This window comes from Hyalella azteca, unplaced genomic scaffold (assembly GCF_000764305.2).
Source record: "Hyalella azteca isolate HAZT.00-mixed unplaced genomic scaffold, Hazt_2.0.2 contig16311, whole genome shotgun sequence".
In the NCBI taxonomy this organism is placed as follows: Eukaryota; Metazoa; Arthropoda; class Malacostraca; order Amphipoda; family Hyalellidae; genus Hyalella; species Hyalella azteca.
The window spans coordinates 65,013-84,818 of NW_025946135.1; the positions used below are offsets into that span (position 1 = coordinate 65,013).

At 40.8% G+C, this 19,806-nt stretch overlaps 1 protein-coding gene across 1 annotated transcript in view; it reads left to right on the forward strand.

Annotated features, from left to right (window-relative positions):
- Positions 1 to 16,938, forward strand: part of LOC108681734 (microtubule-associated protein futsch) — a 59,545-nt gene extending 42,607 nt beyond the window's left edge. Inside the window, exons 5-7 of the mRNA XM_047884848.1 lie at positions 354 to 5,093; positions 5,676 to 16,036; positions 16,550 to 16,938. Coding sequence (XP_047740804.1) covers positions 354 to 5,093; positions 5,676 to 16,036; positions 16,550 to 16,719 — 15,271 coding nt within the window. The 3' untranslated portion in view covers positions 16,720 to 16,938. The remainder of the gene's footprint in view (positions 1 to 353; positions 5,094 to 5,675; positions 16,037 to 16,549) is intronic.
- The last annotated feature ends 2,868 nt before the right edge of the window (positions 16,939 to 19,806 follow it).

The following is a 19,806-nucleotide window of genomic DNA, read 5'->3' on the forward strand; positions in this document are numbered from 1 at the left end:
ATTTTATGGTCCTCATTATTTGAAATAACTTATTTGCTGAATGTTCAACTCTCTTTAAAATATTAATTAAAGTAAAATTATTTGTTGTTTGAATCTTTCGGTGACAAATGTACTTTATTTTTGTTAAGGAAAGTATCATCAATGACCTTTTTAGGCAATATTTTGGAGTATAACATTTGCTGTGCTGTTCCTTCGACTCAATGGTATCCGAACCAATATTAATGACTTCAAGTTACAGTTTGTACAATATTATATCCAGTATTTTGAGTGACCATAAACATTGCTCGCAAAATTTCAAAAATAATGTGACAAAGTCAATTGCATTTCATTTTTACATTTTTTATTCGTTTCAGCAAACAATGCCAAGTGACAGTAAATCCAGGAGACAAGATTGCAGTGACTGATGGCATCACAGCAATTGTCGAATACATATCGAAATTACTGATCGTCCAAGACGTGGAGAGCATCCACGAACCATCCGACATCGTCGGTAACATCAGATTTACTCGGCCAACCTTGTATGTGTTTCCCGGTGGACAGGGAGACTCAGCTTTGTTCGGCGTGAACGGCTTCAACATGCTAGTGGACGGCGGCTACAATAGGAAAGGCTGCTTCTGGGACTTTACACGCCATCTTGATAGATTAGATGCTGTGCTAGTCACTCGCCTTAATAGTTCTAATGTGATGGGAATTGCCAACGTGATTCGTAGGAAAGCCATTAGTTCAGTCTATCCTCAGATTGGTCACATCTTTTGTAATGTCGCCGGAACAAAATCGTCTCCAGATGGAGGAAAAGATGAAGACACTCTTCTTATCAACATTTGGGATGAAGGCCATTTAATACGAGAAAATCTAAGACAGCTTAGCTTGAAGCCGCATTTATGTTTTCGTGACAATGTCATGGACCCAATCAACCTCTATCACAAAGTAGGTCATGGTAAGCTTGACATGTATGTTCTGAATCCATCCAAAGACAGCAAAGACGTTCAGTACTTCATGGAGAGATGGAACAACGACGTGCGAACGTCTGATGTCGAGAGTTGCACATATACAATTGGCAACAAAGTTTTTCCGTGTCCCCTAATGAACGTCAACTCAATTTGTGCTCTGGTCGTGTGGCAGCCCAACGATCCCACAGACACAATAACCAGAATACTTTTTCCTGGAAGTACTCCTCAGCACAAGGTTTTTGAAGGCCTAGAAAAACTGAAACATTTAGAATATCTCAAATATCCAAGATGTTCTGCGAAGTCTCTCAGGTTAAAGAACGAAGAGAAAAGAAGTAGCAGGTTAGAAAGATTAACATCGACGCAAAAAGTGAGTAGAATTTCTAGTCAAATCACCACTTTATCGACAAAAAGTGAACGGGTCTCTAGATCTGTTAGTAAAGAAGAGAAAAGACGAACTAGAGTAGAAAAAACTGTGAGTGAATCTAAAACGGGAAAGACATCGGAAATTCGACCTGAGCGAGTGAGAAGAAAAAAGAGAAAAGAAATCGGTGACGAGCCAAAAGAGAAAGCCTACAGTGAGCTACAAGAAACAACTATTGATAAAGAAATTGGCGAACTTGAATCTGAAGAAGGTCCCGGTAGGCCGGAATCATTGCGCGACGCATCTCCAGAAAAAATTACAGATAACAAACTGCAAGAGTCCCCACCTCTTGCAGTAGATGAGGTCACGGAGGTTCCAAACGAGGAAATCGATCAGACCGAGGAGGTCCGTGAGTCATCCATGTTGTCTGTCGAGTCTGGGATTATCCTGGCGGATGACCGAGAGTCATCTCTTGAAATAGAGCAAACAAAAAGAATCGAGGAACCAGTAATTGAAAAAGCACCTGCTAAAGAGGTCATCAGTGAGAAGGAGAAAGAAAATGAAAAGATTAAAAAGAAATTGCCCCCACAAACCGTTGAAAAGGTGAAAGTCAGTAAACGGCCACGTGTTCAGCCGAGGATCGATACGGGCTCTGGCAGAGTAGACACTAAATACAGACAGGAAAACAGAGTTGAACGAATCAGGAAGGAGAGCAAACTTAAAAAGGAGGAACCTGTCCCGAGTCAGAAACTTGAGCCAGAATCAGAAGTGGCACCAGTGGACAATCGCACAATAGGAAAAGTAGTTAGAAAAACGAAGAAACCCACTAGTACCGAAGTTGATCACCAAACCGGAGAATTAGACGTGAAAGAGGTGAAGAAAACAAGCACCAAACGTGTCGAAAAACGTCAAGTTGAAACAAAGTCAATGAAGTCATCTACTGAAAAACAAACTACTGTCAAAATGATATCCGAAAAATCTCGAAAACGTGAGGCGGAAGAGAAAAATGTGGCTGCAAAAGCAGCGCGGGAAGAGGCGAAGAAAAGATCAGCCATAAAACCGCTCCCGAAAGTTTCCCCTAAGAAGAAGAGACCGGAAACTACACCCAGCAAAAGTTCAGAACCAGTCAAAAAGATTATAACTGGAGCAGCAATGAAAGCTGGGGTGGTTGCTGCCGCTGCCGCAGGAATCATCGTCCCTGACAACACCATGTCAATGGACCATGAAGAAAAGGGAATTAGAGACGAGGAAGACATCTTATTGCCAGTAAAGGATGATAATCTAGGACCCGATAATGACGAAGAAGACCGAATCTCAGACATTGCTAACATTCCTGGAGTCCAGGAACTGAAAATAGAAGATGAGTATTCCAATGTGACTGACAGAGAGCTCCTTGAAGAGGAAGAAAAAGATTCTCTAATTCTACACGAAGAAGGCGTAATAGAACAAGTTGAAAGAGAAGAAATTTCCGACATTATTGAAGAAGATGATGATCGCGATGAAATCAAGTATCAGGAAGAAAAGAGAAGCGAAAATGATGAGCAGAACCGAAGTAGCCCAAGAACTAGAGAAACCCAACCTGAATCAGCTTCAAAAGAAGACAAGAGATTCCATGGAGTCATGGCTGAAGAACTGCCTGATACTGCTTTAAGATTGCAAGAAAAAGAAGAAATTTCTCAAGAAGTTCTAAAATCCTTAGAAAAAGAAGACGACGTGAAAGCTGAAGTAAGCCTTAAAACTGGATCGTATAAAATGGATCTGGTAGAAGACAGTAAAACCAGAATAATTCCAGAAAATATTTTATCTAAACAAAAACTAAAAGACGTCCAAGCAGTTGATGCGGCAACAAAAATTTCAAGGCCAGAAGAAGCTGTGGACAATGAAATTGATAAAGACGATGCTTATGCGACTCTACCTAGCAGTGCAAAACTCACTGACTACAAAGATAAATATGAAGAGAAACCTGTTAGGGGCCTATTTGGGTCATTTGAAACCATTCAAAGAGCCGATGAAGAAATGTGGGAAAAAAGAACGGCTGAAACCGGTGAACACAAAGAACTTCCTTCATCTCTTCCGGTTATAACGGAAAAATCCACAAAACCATATTTGCAGCCCAGGGATGTGATTAAGACTCCCGACGAAGTTGACGAACTTCCTATCCATGAAGAAGTCATAGAATCGATGTTGGAAGACGTCCCAGAACTGCTGGATGACAGATCAGAACATGAAAATACTTTGATTACTGAAAAAACAACTCGAGAATGTGGATTGGCATTTGAAAAAACTGGAGCAGCAGACGCAGAAGCTGCAGAAGAGGCTTCACTTGAGTATGACTTATTGGAAAGAGTCACTTTAGCTGATGATCCTAATGCCTACCCAAAACATTTTGATATTAATATACATAGAGCTTCAATAGTAGCCGACGGATCAGAAACTGAAGAAAGAGAACCGGTTGATGTAGAGGAAAAAGGTAGCGTGGAAAAAATGGAAAAAGAGTTGCAAAGCTTGACCGAAGAAGACTCCGAAAAAAATCTGGATGAGGTAAACACTGAAAAACAACCATATTCCGATCTAACGAAGAAAATAACTGATGATGCATTATCTCCGAAAGAAAAATTGTTTTCTATAGACACTTTATTGGAAAAAGAGGCTGACTCTACGGAGAATGACAGCCAGAAAGTTGCACACAAGAAGGAATTTGATAACGTTGACGTGGAAATACCGGCACACTCAAAAGTGTCCCATCAATTCCAAACTCCAGTGGAAACGGTGACACGAGAAAAAGTCAAACAATCGGAGGCAGCCGTATTACCTACACCCGAACTTGACCGCGTTTTACCAAGGGACTCATCTGAGAATTCATATCAGCTGGACAAGCAATCTGATGTAATATCGCCGAGGCCTAGTGAAGAAACAAAATCACCAGTTCCAATAGCAGATCGGTATTCCCCGGAGATAGATTCTATCCATGTCTCGCCAAAATCAGATGAGGGCGCAGAAACGGAACCAGCAGCTCAGTTTTCTCGACAATTGAGAACGAAAGATGAAGATGGAAAACAAGTGATTCTCGGGGCCATAAAATCTGACGAAATTGAAGAAGTATCGGAAGTAATAACAGTGAGAACAGAAAGATCGGAAACAACTAACGAATTCACTGAGTCAGCAAAAGAAATTTCGAAACGTTCAACCATATCTGTGACAGAAGGATCACATGATGTTGCAGTAATTGAAGAAAAAAGTGACTTACTCATTGTTGAAAATGTACCAACTGTTCTCAAATCCTATGAATTGCCTTACGAGTCTCCCAAATCTCTTATTACGAAGCAAACAGATTCAGAGAAACCTTCATTCCAGACGGATGACAAAGGCACAGAAGAATCAACTGATGAAAAATCTCGACCCGAAGACGATGAAACGGTCCTTGATGAATCAGATGCGAAATTAAGAGAAGTACCAACCGAACAGGAAGAAGAAAGAAAACCTGAACCCGCGGAACAGGTTTCACCTAAATCCGAGGAAGAGACATATTCGGAGGAAAAAATATTGAGAGACGCAAGAGAAAAACCTCAGGATGAAAAAGAAGTTGGCGATGAAGATAACGAGTTTTCTAAGGTTTCTAGGCCTGTAAGTATAAGTAAAGTGAGCACAGACGCAACCGAAATCAAGTCCGAAATCACATCGTCTGAAATCACATCGGTCACTGTGTCAGAAACAATCGAAGAAACGTCCGAAGTTACCGAATCTCATGATGTAGTTACCAGTGCATCAATGATTACTCCTAAATCAGAATCACACGATGTCACGATAATTGATGAAAAATGTGACGTTCTCGACGTTGCAGATGTCCAAACTGTTCCCAAATCCTATGAATCACCTTCCGAGTCACCCACATCTCCTGTTACGAAGCAAACAGATTCAGAGAAACCTTCGTTCCAAACGGATGACAAATGCATAAAAGAACAAACTGATGAAAATTCACAAAAGAAAGACGATGAAGAGGTCATTGAAGAATCGAATGCGAAATTGGAAGAAGTACTAACCATACCTAAAGATGAGAGGAAACCTGAACCCGCGATGCAGGTTTCACCTAAATCCGAGGAAGATACATATTCAGTGGGAAAAATATTGAAAGACACAGACACAAGAGAAAAATCTACGGATAACAAAGAGGTTGGCGCGGAAGATAACGAGTTTTCTGATGTCTCTAAGCCTGTGAGGAAAGTGAGCACAGACGCAACTGAAATTGAGTCCGAAATCATATCGTCTGAAATTACTTCGGTCACTGTATCAAAAACTTTGGAAGAAACGACCGAAGTTACCGCATCCCATGACGTAGCTACCGATGCATCAATGATTACTCCTAAATCAGACAAATCGCCGTCATCGGTTTTGCCTAAATTCATAGCTGATGAACCTGAGGTAACCGCAAAAGCTTCACCTAAACAGGATGAAAGCGTTTCACCAAGAGACTTGTCCGGAAAATCCGATCAACTGGACATGCAATCCGATGTAGTATCGTCGAAACCCAGCGAAGAAACGAAGTCACTAGTTCCAACAGCTGATCAGCTCTCCCCAAAAGTAGATACTATCGATTTTTCGTCAAAACTAGAAGGCGGTGGGAAGGAACCAGCCACTCAAATTTCTCCTCAATTGAGCCCAGAAGAAAAAGATGAAAAATCATCTGCCAAAATTGAAGACATTTCACCAGTGGTCCCAGAGGACACACAATCTGACGGAATTGAAGAGGGTGTATCGGAAGTATGTACGGTGAGTGCAGAGGGAATGGAATCAACAACAGAAATCATCGAGTCATCGCAAGAAATTTCGAAACGTTCAACAGCATCTGTGGCTGATGTATCACACGATGTCACGGTTATTAAAGAAAAATGTGACGTTCTCGATGTTGGAGATGTTCGAACTGCTCTTAAATCCTATGAATCACCTACCGAGTTACCCAAATCTCCTGTTACGAAGGAATCAGATTCAGAGAAGCATACATTCCAGACAGATGACGAAGGCACAAAACCACCAATTGATGAAAGAACTCGACCCGAAAAAGATGAAGCGGTCATTGATGAATCAGATGCGAAGTTGAGAGAAGTATTAACCAAACCTATAGATGAGAGAAAACCAGAACCCGCGAAGCAGGTTTCACCTGAATCCGTGGAAGAGATATATTCGGAGGATAAAATATTGACAGACACTGACACATGCGAAAAACATAAGGATGGCGAAGAGGTTGGCGAGGAAGATAACGAGTTTTCTGAGGTCTCAAAGCCTGTAAGTGGAGCGAGCACAGAGGCAAATGAAATCGAGTCCGAAATCATATTGTCTGAAATTACTTCGGTCACTTTATCAAAAACAATCGAAGAAACGTCCGAAGTTACCGAATCCCATGACGTAGATTCTGATGCATTAATGATTACTCCTAAATCGGACAAATCGCCGTCTACTATTACGCCCAAATCCATAGTTGATAAACCTGAGGTAACCGCTAAAGCATCACCTAAACAGGATGAAAGCGTTTCACCAAGAGACTCGTCCGAAAAATCCGATCAACTGGACATGCAATCTGATGTATCGTCGAAACCCAGCGAAGAAACAAAGTCGCCAGTTCCGACAGCAGATCAGCTCTCCCCGAAGGCAGATACTATCGATTTTTCGCAAAAACCAGATGATGGCGGTGAGAAGGAACCAGCCGCTCAAATTTCTCCACAATTGAGCACAGATGATAAAGATGAAAAATCATCTGCCAAAATTGAAGACATTTCACCAAAGGTCCCAGGGGACGCACAATCTGACGGAATAGAAGAGGGTGTATCGGAAGTACGTACGGTGAGAGCAGAAAGAGTGGAAACAAAAACAGAAAACATCGAGTCATCGAAAGAAATTTCGAAACTTTCAACCTCATCTGTTACAGAAGTGTCACACGAAGCAACTGTAATTGAAGGGATATGTGACGTTATGGATGTCGGAGAGGTTCAAACTGTTCCCAAGTCCTATGAATCTCCTTCCCAGTCACCCACGTCTCCTGTTACGAAGCAAACAGATTCAGAGAAATCTTCATTCCAAGCGGCTGACAAAAGCACAAAAGAACCAACTGATGAAAGATCACGGCCGAAAGACGATAAAGAGGTCATTGAAGAATCAGATGCGAAATTGAAAGAAGAATTAACCAAACCTAAAGATGAGAGACAACCTGAACCCCCGAAGCAGGTTACACCTAAATCCGCGGAAGAGACATATTCAGAGGAAAAAATGTTGATGGACACTGACATAAAAGAAAAACCTAAGGATGACAAAGAGGTTGGCGAGGAAGAAAACGAGTTTTCTGAGGTCTCTAAGCCTGCGAGGAAAGTTAGCACAGAAGCAACTGAAATTAGGTCCGAAATCATATCGTCTGAAATTACTTCGATTACTGTATCAAAAACAATCGAAGAAACGTCCGAAGTTACCGAATCCCATGACGTAGCTAGCAGTGCATCAATCATTACTCCTAAATCAGACAAATCGCCGTCATCGATCTCGCCCAAATCCATAGTTGATGAACCTGAGGTACCGGCTAAGGCTTCACCTAAACAGGATGAAAGCGTTTCACCAAGAGGCTCACCCGAAAAATCCGATCAACTGGACATGCAGTCTGATGTAGTATCGTCGAAACCCAGCGAAGAAACGAAGTCACAAGTTCCGACAGATCAGCTTTCCCCGACGGTAGATACTATCGATTTTGAGCCAAAACCTGATGAGGGCGTTAAAAAGGAACCAGCCGTTCAAATTTCTCCTCAATTGAGCACAGAAAATCAAGATGAAAATTCATCTACCAAAATTGAAGACATTTCACCAGTGGTCCCGGGGGACACACAATCAGACGAAATTGAAGAGGGTGTATCGGAAGTACGTACGGTGAGAGCAGAAAGAGTGGAAACAATAACAGAAATCATCGAGTCATCGCAAGAAATTTCGAAACGTTCAACCGCATCTGTGACTGAAGTATCACACGATGACAAGGTAATTGAAGAAAAATGTGAAGTTCTCGATTTTGGAGATGTTCAAACTGTTTCTAAATCCTATGAATCACCTACCGAGACACCCAAATCTCCTGTTACGAAGCAAACAGATTTAGCGAAGCCTTCATTCCAAACGGATGACGAAGGCATAAAACCACCAATTGATGACAGAAGTCGACCCGAAGACGATGAAGCAGACATTGAAAAATCAGAAACGAAATTGAGAGAAGTATTAACTAAACCTGAAGATGAGAGAAAACCAGAACCCACGACGCAAGTTTCACCTGCCGAGTTTTCTAACGTCTCTAAGCCTGCAAGTAAAGTGCGCACAGACGCAACCGAAATCATATCGTCTGAAATTACGTCGGTCATTGTGTCAAAAACAATCGAAGAAACGTCCGAAGTTACCGAATCCTATGTAGTTTCCGATGCATCAATGATTACTCCTAAATCAGAACAATCGCCGTCATCAATTTCACCTAGATCCACAGTTGATGAACCTGAGGTAACAACTAAAGCTTCACAAAAACAGGATGAAAACGTTTCTCCTAGAGACTCGTCTGAAAAATCAGATCAATTGGAAATGCAATCTGATGTAGGATCTGCGAAGCCCACCGAAGAAACAAAGTCACCAGTTCCGACAGCAGATCAGTTTTCCCCGGAGGTAGATTCCATCCATTTCTCGCCAAAACCAGATGAGGGCAGCGAGGAGGAACCAGCCGCTCAATTTTCTCCACAATTGAGTACGGAGGATAAAGATGAAAAATCATCTCCCAAGATTAAAGACATCTCAGGAGTGCCGCCAGAAGACATTAAGTCCGACGAAATTGAACATGGTGTGTCGGAAATATGTACGGTGAAAGCAGGAAGATTAGAAACATCTACCGAAATATTCGAGTTATCGAAGGAAATTTCGAAACGTTCATTCACATCTGTGACGGAAGTATCGCTTGATGCCTCGGTAATAAAAGATAGGAGTAAAACTCTCACTGTTGGAGATGAAGAACAAACTTTTCTCACATCCTACGAATCACATTCCGTGTCACCCAAATCTCCTATTACGAAGCCAGCAGATTCTGAGAAACCTTCATTCGAGCCGGATGACAGAGACAACAAAGAACCAACTGATGAAAGATCTCGACCCACAGACGATGAAACGGTCATGGAAGAATTAGATACGAAATTGGGAGAAGTATCACCCAAGCCTGAAGGAGAGAGAAAACCTGAACTCACGAAGCAGATTTCATCTAAATCCGGGGAAGAACCATGTTTGGAGGAAAAAATATTGAAAAACAAGGACACAAGAGAAAAACCTCAGGATGACGATGAGGTTGGCGAGGAAGATCACGAGTTTTATGAGATCTCTAAGCCAGTAAGTAAAGTGACTGCAGGCGCAACCGAAATCATATCGTCTGAAAGTACTTCGTTCACTGTATCGGAAACAATCGATGAAACGGCTGAAGTTACCGAATCTCATGTCGTAGTTACCGATTCATCAGTGATTACTACTGAATCAGACAAGTCACCGGCATCAATTTCGCCTAAATCCTTAGTTGGTGAACCTGAGGTAGCCGCAAAATCTTCTCCAAAACAGGATGAAATCGTTTCACCGAGAGACGCATCTGAAAAATCGGATACACTCGACAAGCAATCTGATGTAGTAGCTCCGAAGCGTAGCGAAGAAACTAAGACAGCAGTTCCGACAGCAGATCAACTTTCCCCAAAAGTAGATTCTATCCCACTCTCGCCAAAATCAGATGAGGGCGGTGAAACAGATCCGGCCGCTCAGCTTTCTCCAAAATTGAGTACAGAAGATAAAGATGAAAAATCATCTCTCAAAATTAAAGACATCTCACCAGTGGTTCCCGAAGACATACAATCCCACGAAATTGATGAAGATGTATCGGAAATAAGAACGGTGAAAGCCGAAAGATTGGAAACAACCACCAAAATCGCCGAGTCCTCGCAAGAAATTTCGAAACGTACAACTACATCTGAAACGGGGGTATCCCACGATGTCACGATAATTGAAGAAGAACATAGCGTTATCACTATAGGAGATGTACAAGCTATTCATGAAGCCTATGAATCAACTACCGAGTCACCCAAATTTCCTGTTACGAAGCAAACAGATTCAGAGAAGCCTTCATTCCAGACGGATGACGAAAGCACAAAACAATCAATTAATGAAATATCTCGAACCGAAGACGATGAAGCGATCCTTGAAGAATCAGATACGAAATTGAGAGAAGTATTACACAAACCTGAAGAAGATAGAAAACCTGAACCCACAAAGCAGGTTTCACCTAAATTGGAGGAAGAACCGTATTCAGAGGAAAAAATATTGCAAGACACTGACACAAAAGAAAAACCTCAGGATGACAAAGAAGTAATCGAGGAAGATAACGGGTTTTTGGAGGTCTCTAAGCAAATAAGTGAAGTGAGCACAGAAGCAACCGAAATCCAATCCGAAACCATATCGTCTGATATTACTTCGGTCGCTGTATCAAAAACTATCGAAGAAACGTCTGAAGTTACCGAATCCCATGTCGTAGTTACCGATGTATCAATGATTACCCATAAATCAGACAAGTTACCGTCATCAATTTCGCCAAAATCCATAGTTGATGAACCGGAGGTAACCGCTCAAGCTTCACCAAAACAGGATGAAAGCGTTTCACCAAGCGACTCGTCTGAAAAATCAGATCAACTGGACATGCAATCTGATGTAGTATCGACGAAACCCAGCGACGAAACGAAGTCACCAATTCCGACAGAAGATCAGCGTTCCCCGAAGGTAGATACTATCCGTATCTCGCCAAAACCATATGAGGGCGGTGAAACAGAACCGGCCGCTCTGATTTCTCCACAATTTAGTACAGAAGATGTAGAAGAAAAATCATCTCGCAAAATTAGAGACATCTCATCAGTGCTTTCCGAAGACATACAATCCGACGAAATTGATGAGGATGTATTGGAAATAAGAACGGTGAGAGCAGAAAAACTAGAAACAACTACCAAAATCATCGAGTCATCGAAAACAATTTCGAAACGTTCAACCACATCTGAGACGGACATTCTCAATGTTGGAGATATACAAACTATTCTCAAATCCCCTGAATCACCTTCCGAGTCGCCTAAATCTCCAATTACGAAACCAACTGATTCAGAAAAACCTTCATTCCAGCCGGATGACAAAGGCACAAAAGAACCAACTGATGTAAGATCTCGACCCGCAGCGGTCATTGCAGAATCAGACACGAAATTGGGAGAAGTATCACCCAAACGTGAAGAAGAGAGTAAACCTGAACTTACGAAGCAGCTTTCACCTAAATCCGTGAGAGAACCATATTCGGAAGAAAAAATATTGAAAGACACTGACACAAGAGAAAAATCACAGGATTACGATGAGGTTGGCGAGGAAGATTACGAATTTCCTGGGATCTCTAAGCCAGTAAGTAAAGTGACCACAGACGCAACTGAGATCATATCGTCTGAAATTACTTCGGTCACGGTATCAAAAATAATAGAAGAAACCTCCGAAATTACCAAATCTCTTGTCGCAGTTGCCGGGACATCAATGATTACTCCTAAATCAGACAAGTCACCGTCTTCATTTTCGCCTAAATCCTTAGTTGATGAACCTGAGGTAGCCGAAAAATCTTCACCAAAACAGGGTGCAAGCGTTTCACTAAGAGACTCATCTGAAAATTCAGATCAAGTGGAAATGCAATCTGACGTAGTGTCTCCGAAACCTAACGAAGTAATAAGGTCACCAGTTTCGACAGCATATCAACTTTCCCCGAAGGTAGATTCTATCCAGGTTTCGCCAAAACCAGATGAGGGCGGTGAAACGGAACCGACCGCTCAGATATCTCCGCAATTGAGTGCAGAAGATAAAGATGAAAAATCATCTCCCAAATTAAAAGGAATTTTACCAGTGGTTCCCGGGGACATACAAACCGACGAAATCGATGATGTATTGGAAGTACGTACAGCGAGAGCAGACAGATTGGAAACAGCTATTGACAGGATCGAGTCATCGAAAGAAATTTCGAAACGTTCAACCGCATATGTGACGGAAGTATCACACGATTTCACGGTAATTGAAGAAAAAAGTGACGCTCTCAATGTTGGAGATGTACAAACTATTTACAAGCCATATGAATCACCTTCTGAGACGCCCACAGATGCACCCTTAACAACAAAATCTGACAAGTCACCCCCAGTTTGCCGAAAATCTTTAGATGAAGAAGATAAGGTATCAAGAGTGCCGTCACCGAAGCCTATGATCTGTGTTTCACCTGAAGATTCGTCCAAAAAATCTGAACACCTTGATCATCACCCTGCTGGAGTGTCTTCAAGGCATATCGAAGACACTAAGTCACCAATTCCTGTAACAGATGACCACTCTCCGAAAACGGATTTCGTTATATCACATAAAATGGAACCACCTTCGTCATTTTCATCTAAATGTGAGGAAACGGATGAAAGTAATGTATCACATACAGACGTACATACCACAGACCTACCAGAACTCATGAGGCTAGTTGAACTCGAAAAGCAAGTGATCGCAACACATTCGAAGAAAATAAACTCGGTTGCCGAGATTGACATGGAAGTAGGTAATTCCGAGAAATCTCAAGTGAATAGCTCTTTGTATCCAAAGGAAGACATGCAAGAAAGCGAAGATCTGAACTCCACAACTGGACAGAAGGAAACAACGGTGTCAGAAAAAACTGGGTCAATATTCTCTGCTCTGAAAGTGGATGTAACAATATCTCCATCCAAATTTCTCTCACAATTTGAGCCAAAGGTTCAAGGTGAATCTAAGGGTAGTGATTTATTGATGATTGATGAACGATTTGCTGCAGAAACGGCGCTCGATTCATCTGCTGAAGGGAATGATGATGTGGAAGTACCCACAGCAAAACATAAAATCACTTCTACCCTGTCTAAAAAACCGTCAACATCCGGGGACATAGCACAACCTGTTTTCGCGGTGTTGCAAGCTCAAAAAGCGGAATTTGTCCATGTATCAGCTGATACTACACCTGGTTCTACTCCGATGTCTCCAAAATCGACTTTGTCACAGTCCATAATATTAGACAAAGAGCTAACCGAGTGTAAATCTGATGAAGAAAAGGAAAGTCAAGATGTTAAAGAAGTATCGTTTGTTATTAAAACGTCAACGACTTCTCAATTGGATGATATCATGTCATCTTCTATGTATGGAGATGATTTTGCCAGTTATGGTTTATTGGAATCACAAGATACATCAACAATCAAGACGTCCAGCACAGAAGTGAAAGAAGATATTATGTCTACCTCTATGTATGGGCAACTTTTAGGAGACGAGATATCTACGGAAGAAACGCATTCAGAGCAAGGGATCAAAGCTGAGGCAAATCAATTTGAGTTAGTGGAAGAGATTATTGATAGTGGAAGACCACGGTCTCCTAAAATCGTTAGTGCGCCAACTGAAAGTGTGACATTAATTACGGACAAAAGTGGATCTACTGAGTCATTCAAGCTTCAAATTGAGCTTGGAGATTTTCCAAAAGATGAAAGTAGGGTACATACTTCACGAAGTGATGTCTCAGAGAAGGACTCTGCATTTGATGATAGAGATAAAGCCTTCAGTTTAGAAAGTCAAGGTTTGTCTCCATTAACTGAGGACACTCGTACCTATGTAAAGAGTGAGACATCTATTCGAGAATGCACTGTCACCAGTCAAAAAATCGATTCTGTGAAACGTCAAGAGTTATCTTTTGAATCACCTCAAGAGTTGACAAGTTCTTCGAGAGAGTCCTTGTCATATTCGAATGTCACCCCGTCATTTGATGCTTCAGCAACTCCGTCCAGCTCAGATGTCTCCAGTGACGAAGGAAAAGAAAATTCACTTTCAGAAAGATACAAGAGGAAGAAGTTAGCCAAACATAGTGAGGAGAAAAAGTCTGTGAGAAAAATCGAGCATGCTATGTCAGTTCCCTCTGAAATGTTGTCCTCAGTGCGACCAAAAACTGGCAGCCTCAGTAGTAGATACATCACGACATCTGGAACAAACCTTCAAACAACAGGTTTCTCGTCTGAATTCGACGATAACTTTGAAAATATCTCTCACAAAACAACTACCACTAAAACGGTTAGATACACTCCAACAGTTGTAACAAAAGTTTCAACCGTCAGAAGGAGAATTTCCGACAAAGATGAATCTACTTCGTTGGGCTATTCACAGAGTCAGCAGCATCACGAGGAAATATCCATGAGAGAAACTTCTCATCGCGACATTTCATTAGAAATTCATTCGCAAGAGAAGCAGCGAGACCTTGTTTGTGATATGAAAATTGCGCAGATATCTGGTTGCATTGAAGATGGATCGCAGATGGAACAAATTCCAGATCCTCTTCCTGTTCAAGGATGCATCGAAGACGATCTGACATCACTTTCCAATGTCCATGTGTTGGAGTCAATCTCGCTAAGAACAACTAGAGGTGCAATAGAAAAATTTGAAACATCCAAATCCCCGGATGAAGCTCTAGAAGCAAAACTGATGTCAGAAGTTTTCGACAGTAGAGCAGCAGAAAAAGTTGCTGTTCTGTCTGAGAAACAAATATCTTCCGAGGTATCGGGAATTAGTACTAAAAGTAGTAATTTAGCAGATACTATGCAGTCTACTCAACAAAAATCAATGCATTCACAAGAAATACTTGAAAAGTCTGCCCAGAAGTCGCAAATTAGTTCAACTGAGTCACATGAGAGCGAGTCTGGCAAAACCGTTTTACAGAAAAAGTCATCCAGTGGTTCAACTGATACTCCAGTGACAGGCAGCCCGAGAACTGGTCGAGTTGTCGTTCGTAGGGTGACGACGGTTATAACCAAGTATTACGAAGATGGTGAAGAAGTAGAAATGGAAGAAGTACCTGGAAGTGAAACTGTTGAAGTGCTTGGAGACCAAGAAATAAGTGCGGGGCTCCTGCGAAAAATTTCTTCCTCAACTTCGTCCCCAGTAGCTACTCGCAAGAAAACAGATTCACCATCTCATGGTAAATCATTTGTTGAACGTACTGTTTCAGAACCATGGGCTGCTGAAAAACCTTCTGTCGAATCTGGAGATTCATGTTTCGTAACCCGTTCCATCCAATCGATTATTAGAGAAGGAGATACTGAGAAAACTTCAACAGACGGCAATGTGGTGACAACAGCCACCACGAAGGTTCTACCTGGTACCTCATATCCAGCTTCACTCGAGACTTCAAGAGCTGAGCTTCCTCAAACTGAAGATCGTTCGACTATTAAAACGAGCCATTCGACTACTTCTTCTAGCACGAGTAGGTCATCTAAGGAACAATCAGTGGTCAAATCTTCCAGCACTGTGGCATCCAGTTTTTCGTCTTCTACAAGTGAAAATGACCCGAAATCTGTCTTGAAAGACTGGGGTAAACCTCTAGGACTGCCTTCACCCGTCCATTCGTCAGAAAGTCCTAAGCCTAGGACACCTCCACGACCTCGAAGAACCGGTCGAAGGATAAAGCGTCCGACTCCAGTTTACCTTGACTTAGCTTATGTACCTCATGCTGCAAACCCCAATTACTGTAACATCGATTATTTCCGTAAAGTTAGAGCGAGATATTATGTCTTCTCTGGAATTGATCCAGGAAGAGAAGTACTTGATGCTCTGCTCCAAGCCAAGATTGAGTGGGAGGATAAAAATCTTGGTGAGTAGTTCTATACAAATATTCATATATTGATTAAGGGAACTAATGAAAGCCAGAAATAATTATGTTAAACTTTTAGAAAATTCATTTAAACTTCACAAAGGCATTTTATGAGTATTGATAATGCCTCTAAAGATTCTACAAAAATAATTGCCCCATATTATGTTAACGGCAATATAAAAATATTGTTAACATAAAAATTTCCAATATGTGACTAATTGTTCTTTGGACAATATTTAGCAGCCTGCTATGCTACAAAATTGTCTACTTGGTACACAGAATCACGATGCATGATCTTTTTAATCACAGTGAAACCATGAATATCATTCCTATTGAACACCCTCAGTTGCCAGTTCCTATTATTTTCTATTAAGTTTAGTCAATATCTTCGACTTGCCTCAAGGCTTTATTGCCCCAAAAAGATACGAAATTTGTTTAAAAGATTTAATTCCCCTATGGTGTGAAATGCTGTCATTTCCGCTGACCTAACTATCACTTCAACCATTCTTTCAGAAGTAACGATCATTCCCACGTATGACACGGATGCTCTTGGCTACTGGGTTGCAGCGAACGAAGACGCTCTCATCGCAAACAAAATCGATCTGGCACCTTCAGCTGTCCGATGTACCATCAACCTTCAGGACCATGAAACTTCCTGCAATGCATACAGACTGGAATTTTAAGGAACTAGACGGTCTCACGGAAAGTAAATCATCTGCCCTCATCAGAGCACTAGTTTCACACACAACGTCGCTAATGGCAGGGTGTGTTGTCGGTTAATCCCAGACCAGCAGACAACAATTCTTTTGATATAATAACCTATTATCCAACTCTAATGGCCTTTAATACTCTATATGTTCATAAAAAGAAAGAAAAAGAAATTATTCATAAAAATTTGAGAATAATCTATCAAAAACAAGGCTCATATTATTAGAATTTAGAAATCAAATCACCCGGCATTATGAACAATTTAATAACATTGGGGTTAAAAAATTTCCAGATAAAAGGATTTCAAGAAAAATTCTAGCTGGGTTGTCAGCATTTTAGGATATTTTAAAACGAAAATATTTCGTCTGTTTGCAAAAAAAATCGCCAAAAGCCACGGTTTCTCGTGCAGTAGTGGCGGTAGAAGTGATGGGACATCCTCTACGTACGTTAAAAAATGCACGCCTGTGCTAAAAGTATGAACGACGCCGTTGCAACAATTATGACTGTAAAATTCAAAGTGAGTTTCTTGTTATTGGGATCGACGCACATGTATAGTTAAGGCTGGGTAAAGTAACGTAATTGTGAATAACTTGTACAAGACAATCTTAGCATGATCAATCTCAAGTCCTCTTGGTCAATGGAAAAATGGTGTCATCCAAAGAATTTCCGTAGATTTAAAGATTACTAGTGTGCTCTGGTGCTCATAGTATTTATCATTCATTCTCGGTAGGTTTTGTATTGATTTACCCACGATACGAGTGCCTTTTCCCTTATTGAACTGATGACGATGGCGGGCCAAGAGGTGTGATTGATAGGCAAATTTCAGTCTGACTCAACAATATTATCAGAACTGGAATCTTGAGGAAAAAACAGGCTCGATTCAAATGCAGTTTCATTTTTATTGTGTTCTGTGCGTAAATGTTCACCTGTATACCAGAACAGAACGGCTATTTGTTGACAACTTAGCTATGCCTTTGATTCATTCTATAAAATTTTAATTCTAGAGCCTAACTTGAAGCAAATTCAGCAACTATAATTCGACTCACACAAATGAATTTTATAGTTTACTTGAACTTTATAAACGAACGTGGTGAGTGGACTTACGCTGTAACTTGCTCAATGTCGAACGAAGTCTGCGGTGATGGGGAGATTTTTCCAAATTAATTTCTATGTTTTATAGAAATTAAAAACAATAAATTAAATTTGAACTCGAGTTTGACTGCTCTTAAATTATATGGCATGCGTTTAGAAATCACACTTTGAAGTTTCATGATATTTGTCTTTTTAATGGCTCATTGAGTTGCTTTAGTGAAACGGCTGGAAGCCTGTTGGCACCTGCTAATATTTGCCAGTAGGATGCCGTTGGCTGTGCTCTGCCTACCCTCTTGAGTTTAATGCTGATCTACAATGTTCCCTTCGTCCATGGCTGTACTGGTCAATCCGAGGTAGTTATCTGATATGCAGAGCTTTTTCTACTATCGATTTTTGCCTGATCATACTATTGCGCCCAATTTTGTCCTTTTGCACTTGTGCAAACCAGTCCGAAGGTAGTGACTAGAACTTTGATCTTAGTTGCGAATCTCGAGGAATTGAGGGGTTAGCCGAGGTATTGATCCTTGAGCATTACTCATATAGTTGTACTTGTAGAACCGTTCGTGCATTGTGGTGACTTTTTCGTGTATTTCCTCAAGCGCTACATTTTTCTAAGTCTGCGCTCCCTCGTTCATTAGCCAATTTTCTGACATCTGAAACCACGATAAATTAATAGAAGACCTCTGTGCGTCATTGAAGGAGAAAAGAATAAATAGAACACTTATTTTGGTCGCTAAATTAAAGTGGAAATCAATCGAGGAAATTAGCTCGTGCTAGTCTTTGATTTTCGCCTAGGAAAGTAGTGCTTCCGTACTTCTTTATGAGAGGTTAAGATGTTATGTGAAACAGAGCTTCTTTATCAGTTGAAGTTTGGTCGTGGGGATGACATAAATTTCACTGAAATGAGTTCTGTTATCACGAGTGGAGGAGGATAGAATTTCTCTTGCAAGTGTGCCTTTGAAAGATGGAACGATTAATGAATATTAGAACTTAGTCTAATGAGTTGTGTTCTTTGTGAACTCGTCGAAAGCTTCTTAGGAAAATTTGCGAGATAAGAAGCATGCATGATGCCATTGCGGAGTGATGAGGGTCGTTGACTTAAGAAGTTGTTCTAATAACTGCCATATTTTCTTTAGTTATTATTTCAATGCAGAAGCTTCTAACGATTAAAGGAAGTTTGAATTTTATCTTAACTCTTAGCTTGTGCATTATCCATCAATATCGAGTTTTATTTTCGAGATCTTCTCGATGATTGGAGATATGAAGTGAAGCTGTCCTCTAGCGTAGGATATTGCCTGGAAGTCATTCTACTAGTAAAATTAGATACTCAAATTTTGTATCATAGCTCACGAATTAGGCTTGTTCAATGAACGTGTAATTAGTGCGTATACTCAGTACGAGAAAATTTGCTTCTTGCCTACCCGGTGTGTAGCTGAATGATGAAGATAACCCTTACGCTGTTAGCAATATATGCCGCCCTCTCCTTCTTGCTATCATAGTCTAGAATACACAATGTCCATCGAGAGACTGCATTGTAGAAAGTGATACTATTTCTGATTAAGATATTAATTCGCCTAGCATCTAAGCCTACATATTCAATATCTGCTGCCGATAACCGTGCTGATTTCTTATATTTCTCGTTTTTCTGCAGTGACCTCAGATAGCTTGGCTGGATACCCATATTCACCCAAACATTTCCTATCATAAAGCGATTACTCCAACGTAAAATTTTTAACTCTCTTCAATGTAAAACCTGTATCACTTTACACGAAAAGTAAGTAGTATCACTGCAAACACAACCACTCATCGCTAACAAAAATTTTAAGGCACAATTCAACGAATTTTGAAATGGAATGACTACGGCGATCTCAACGACTCAAGTTTATAAAAATTGTTCCCTCATTTATTGATCATCCGACAATAACTGAGGACTGCCAGAATCACTATTTAAAACATTGCTTGAGAATAAA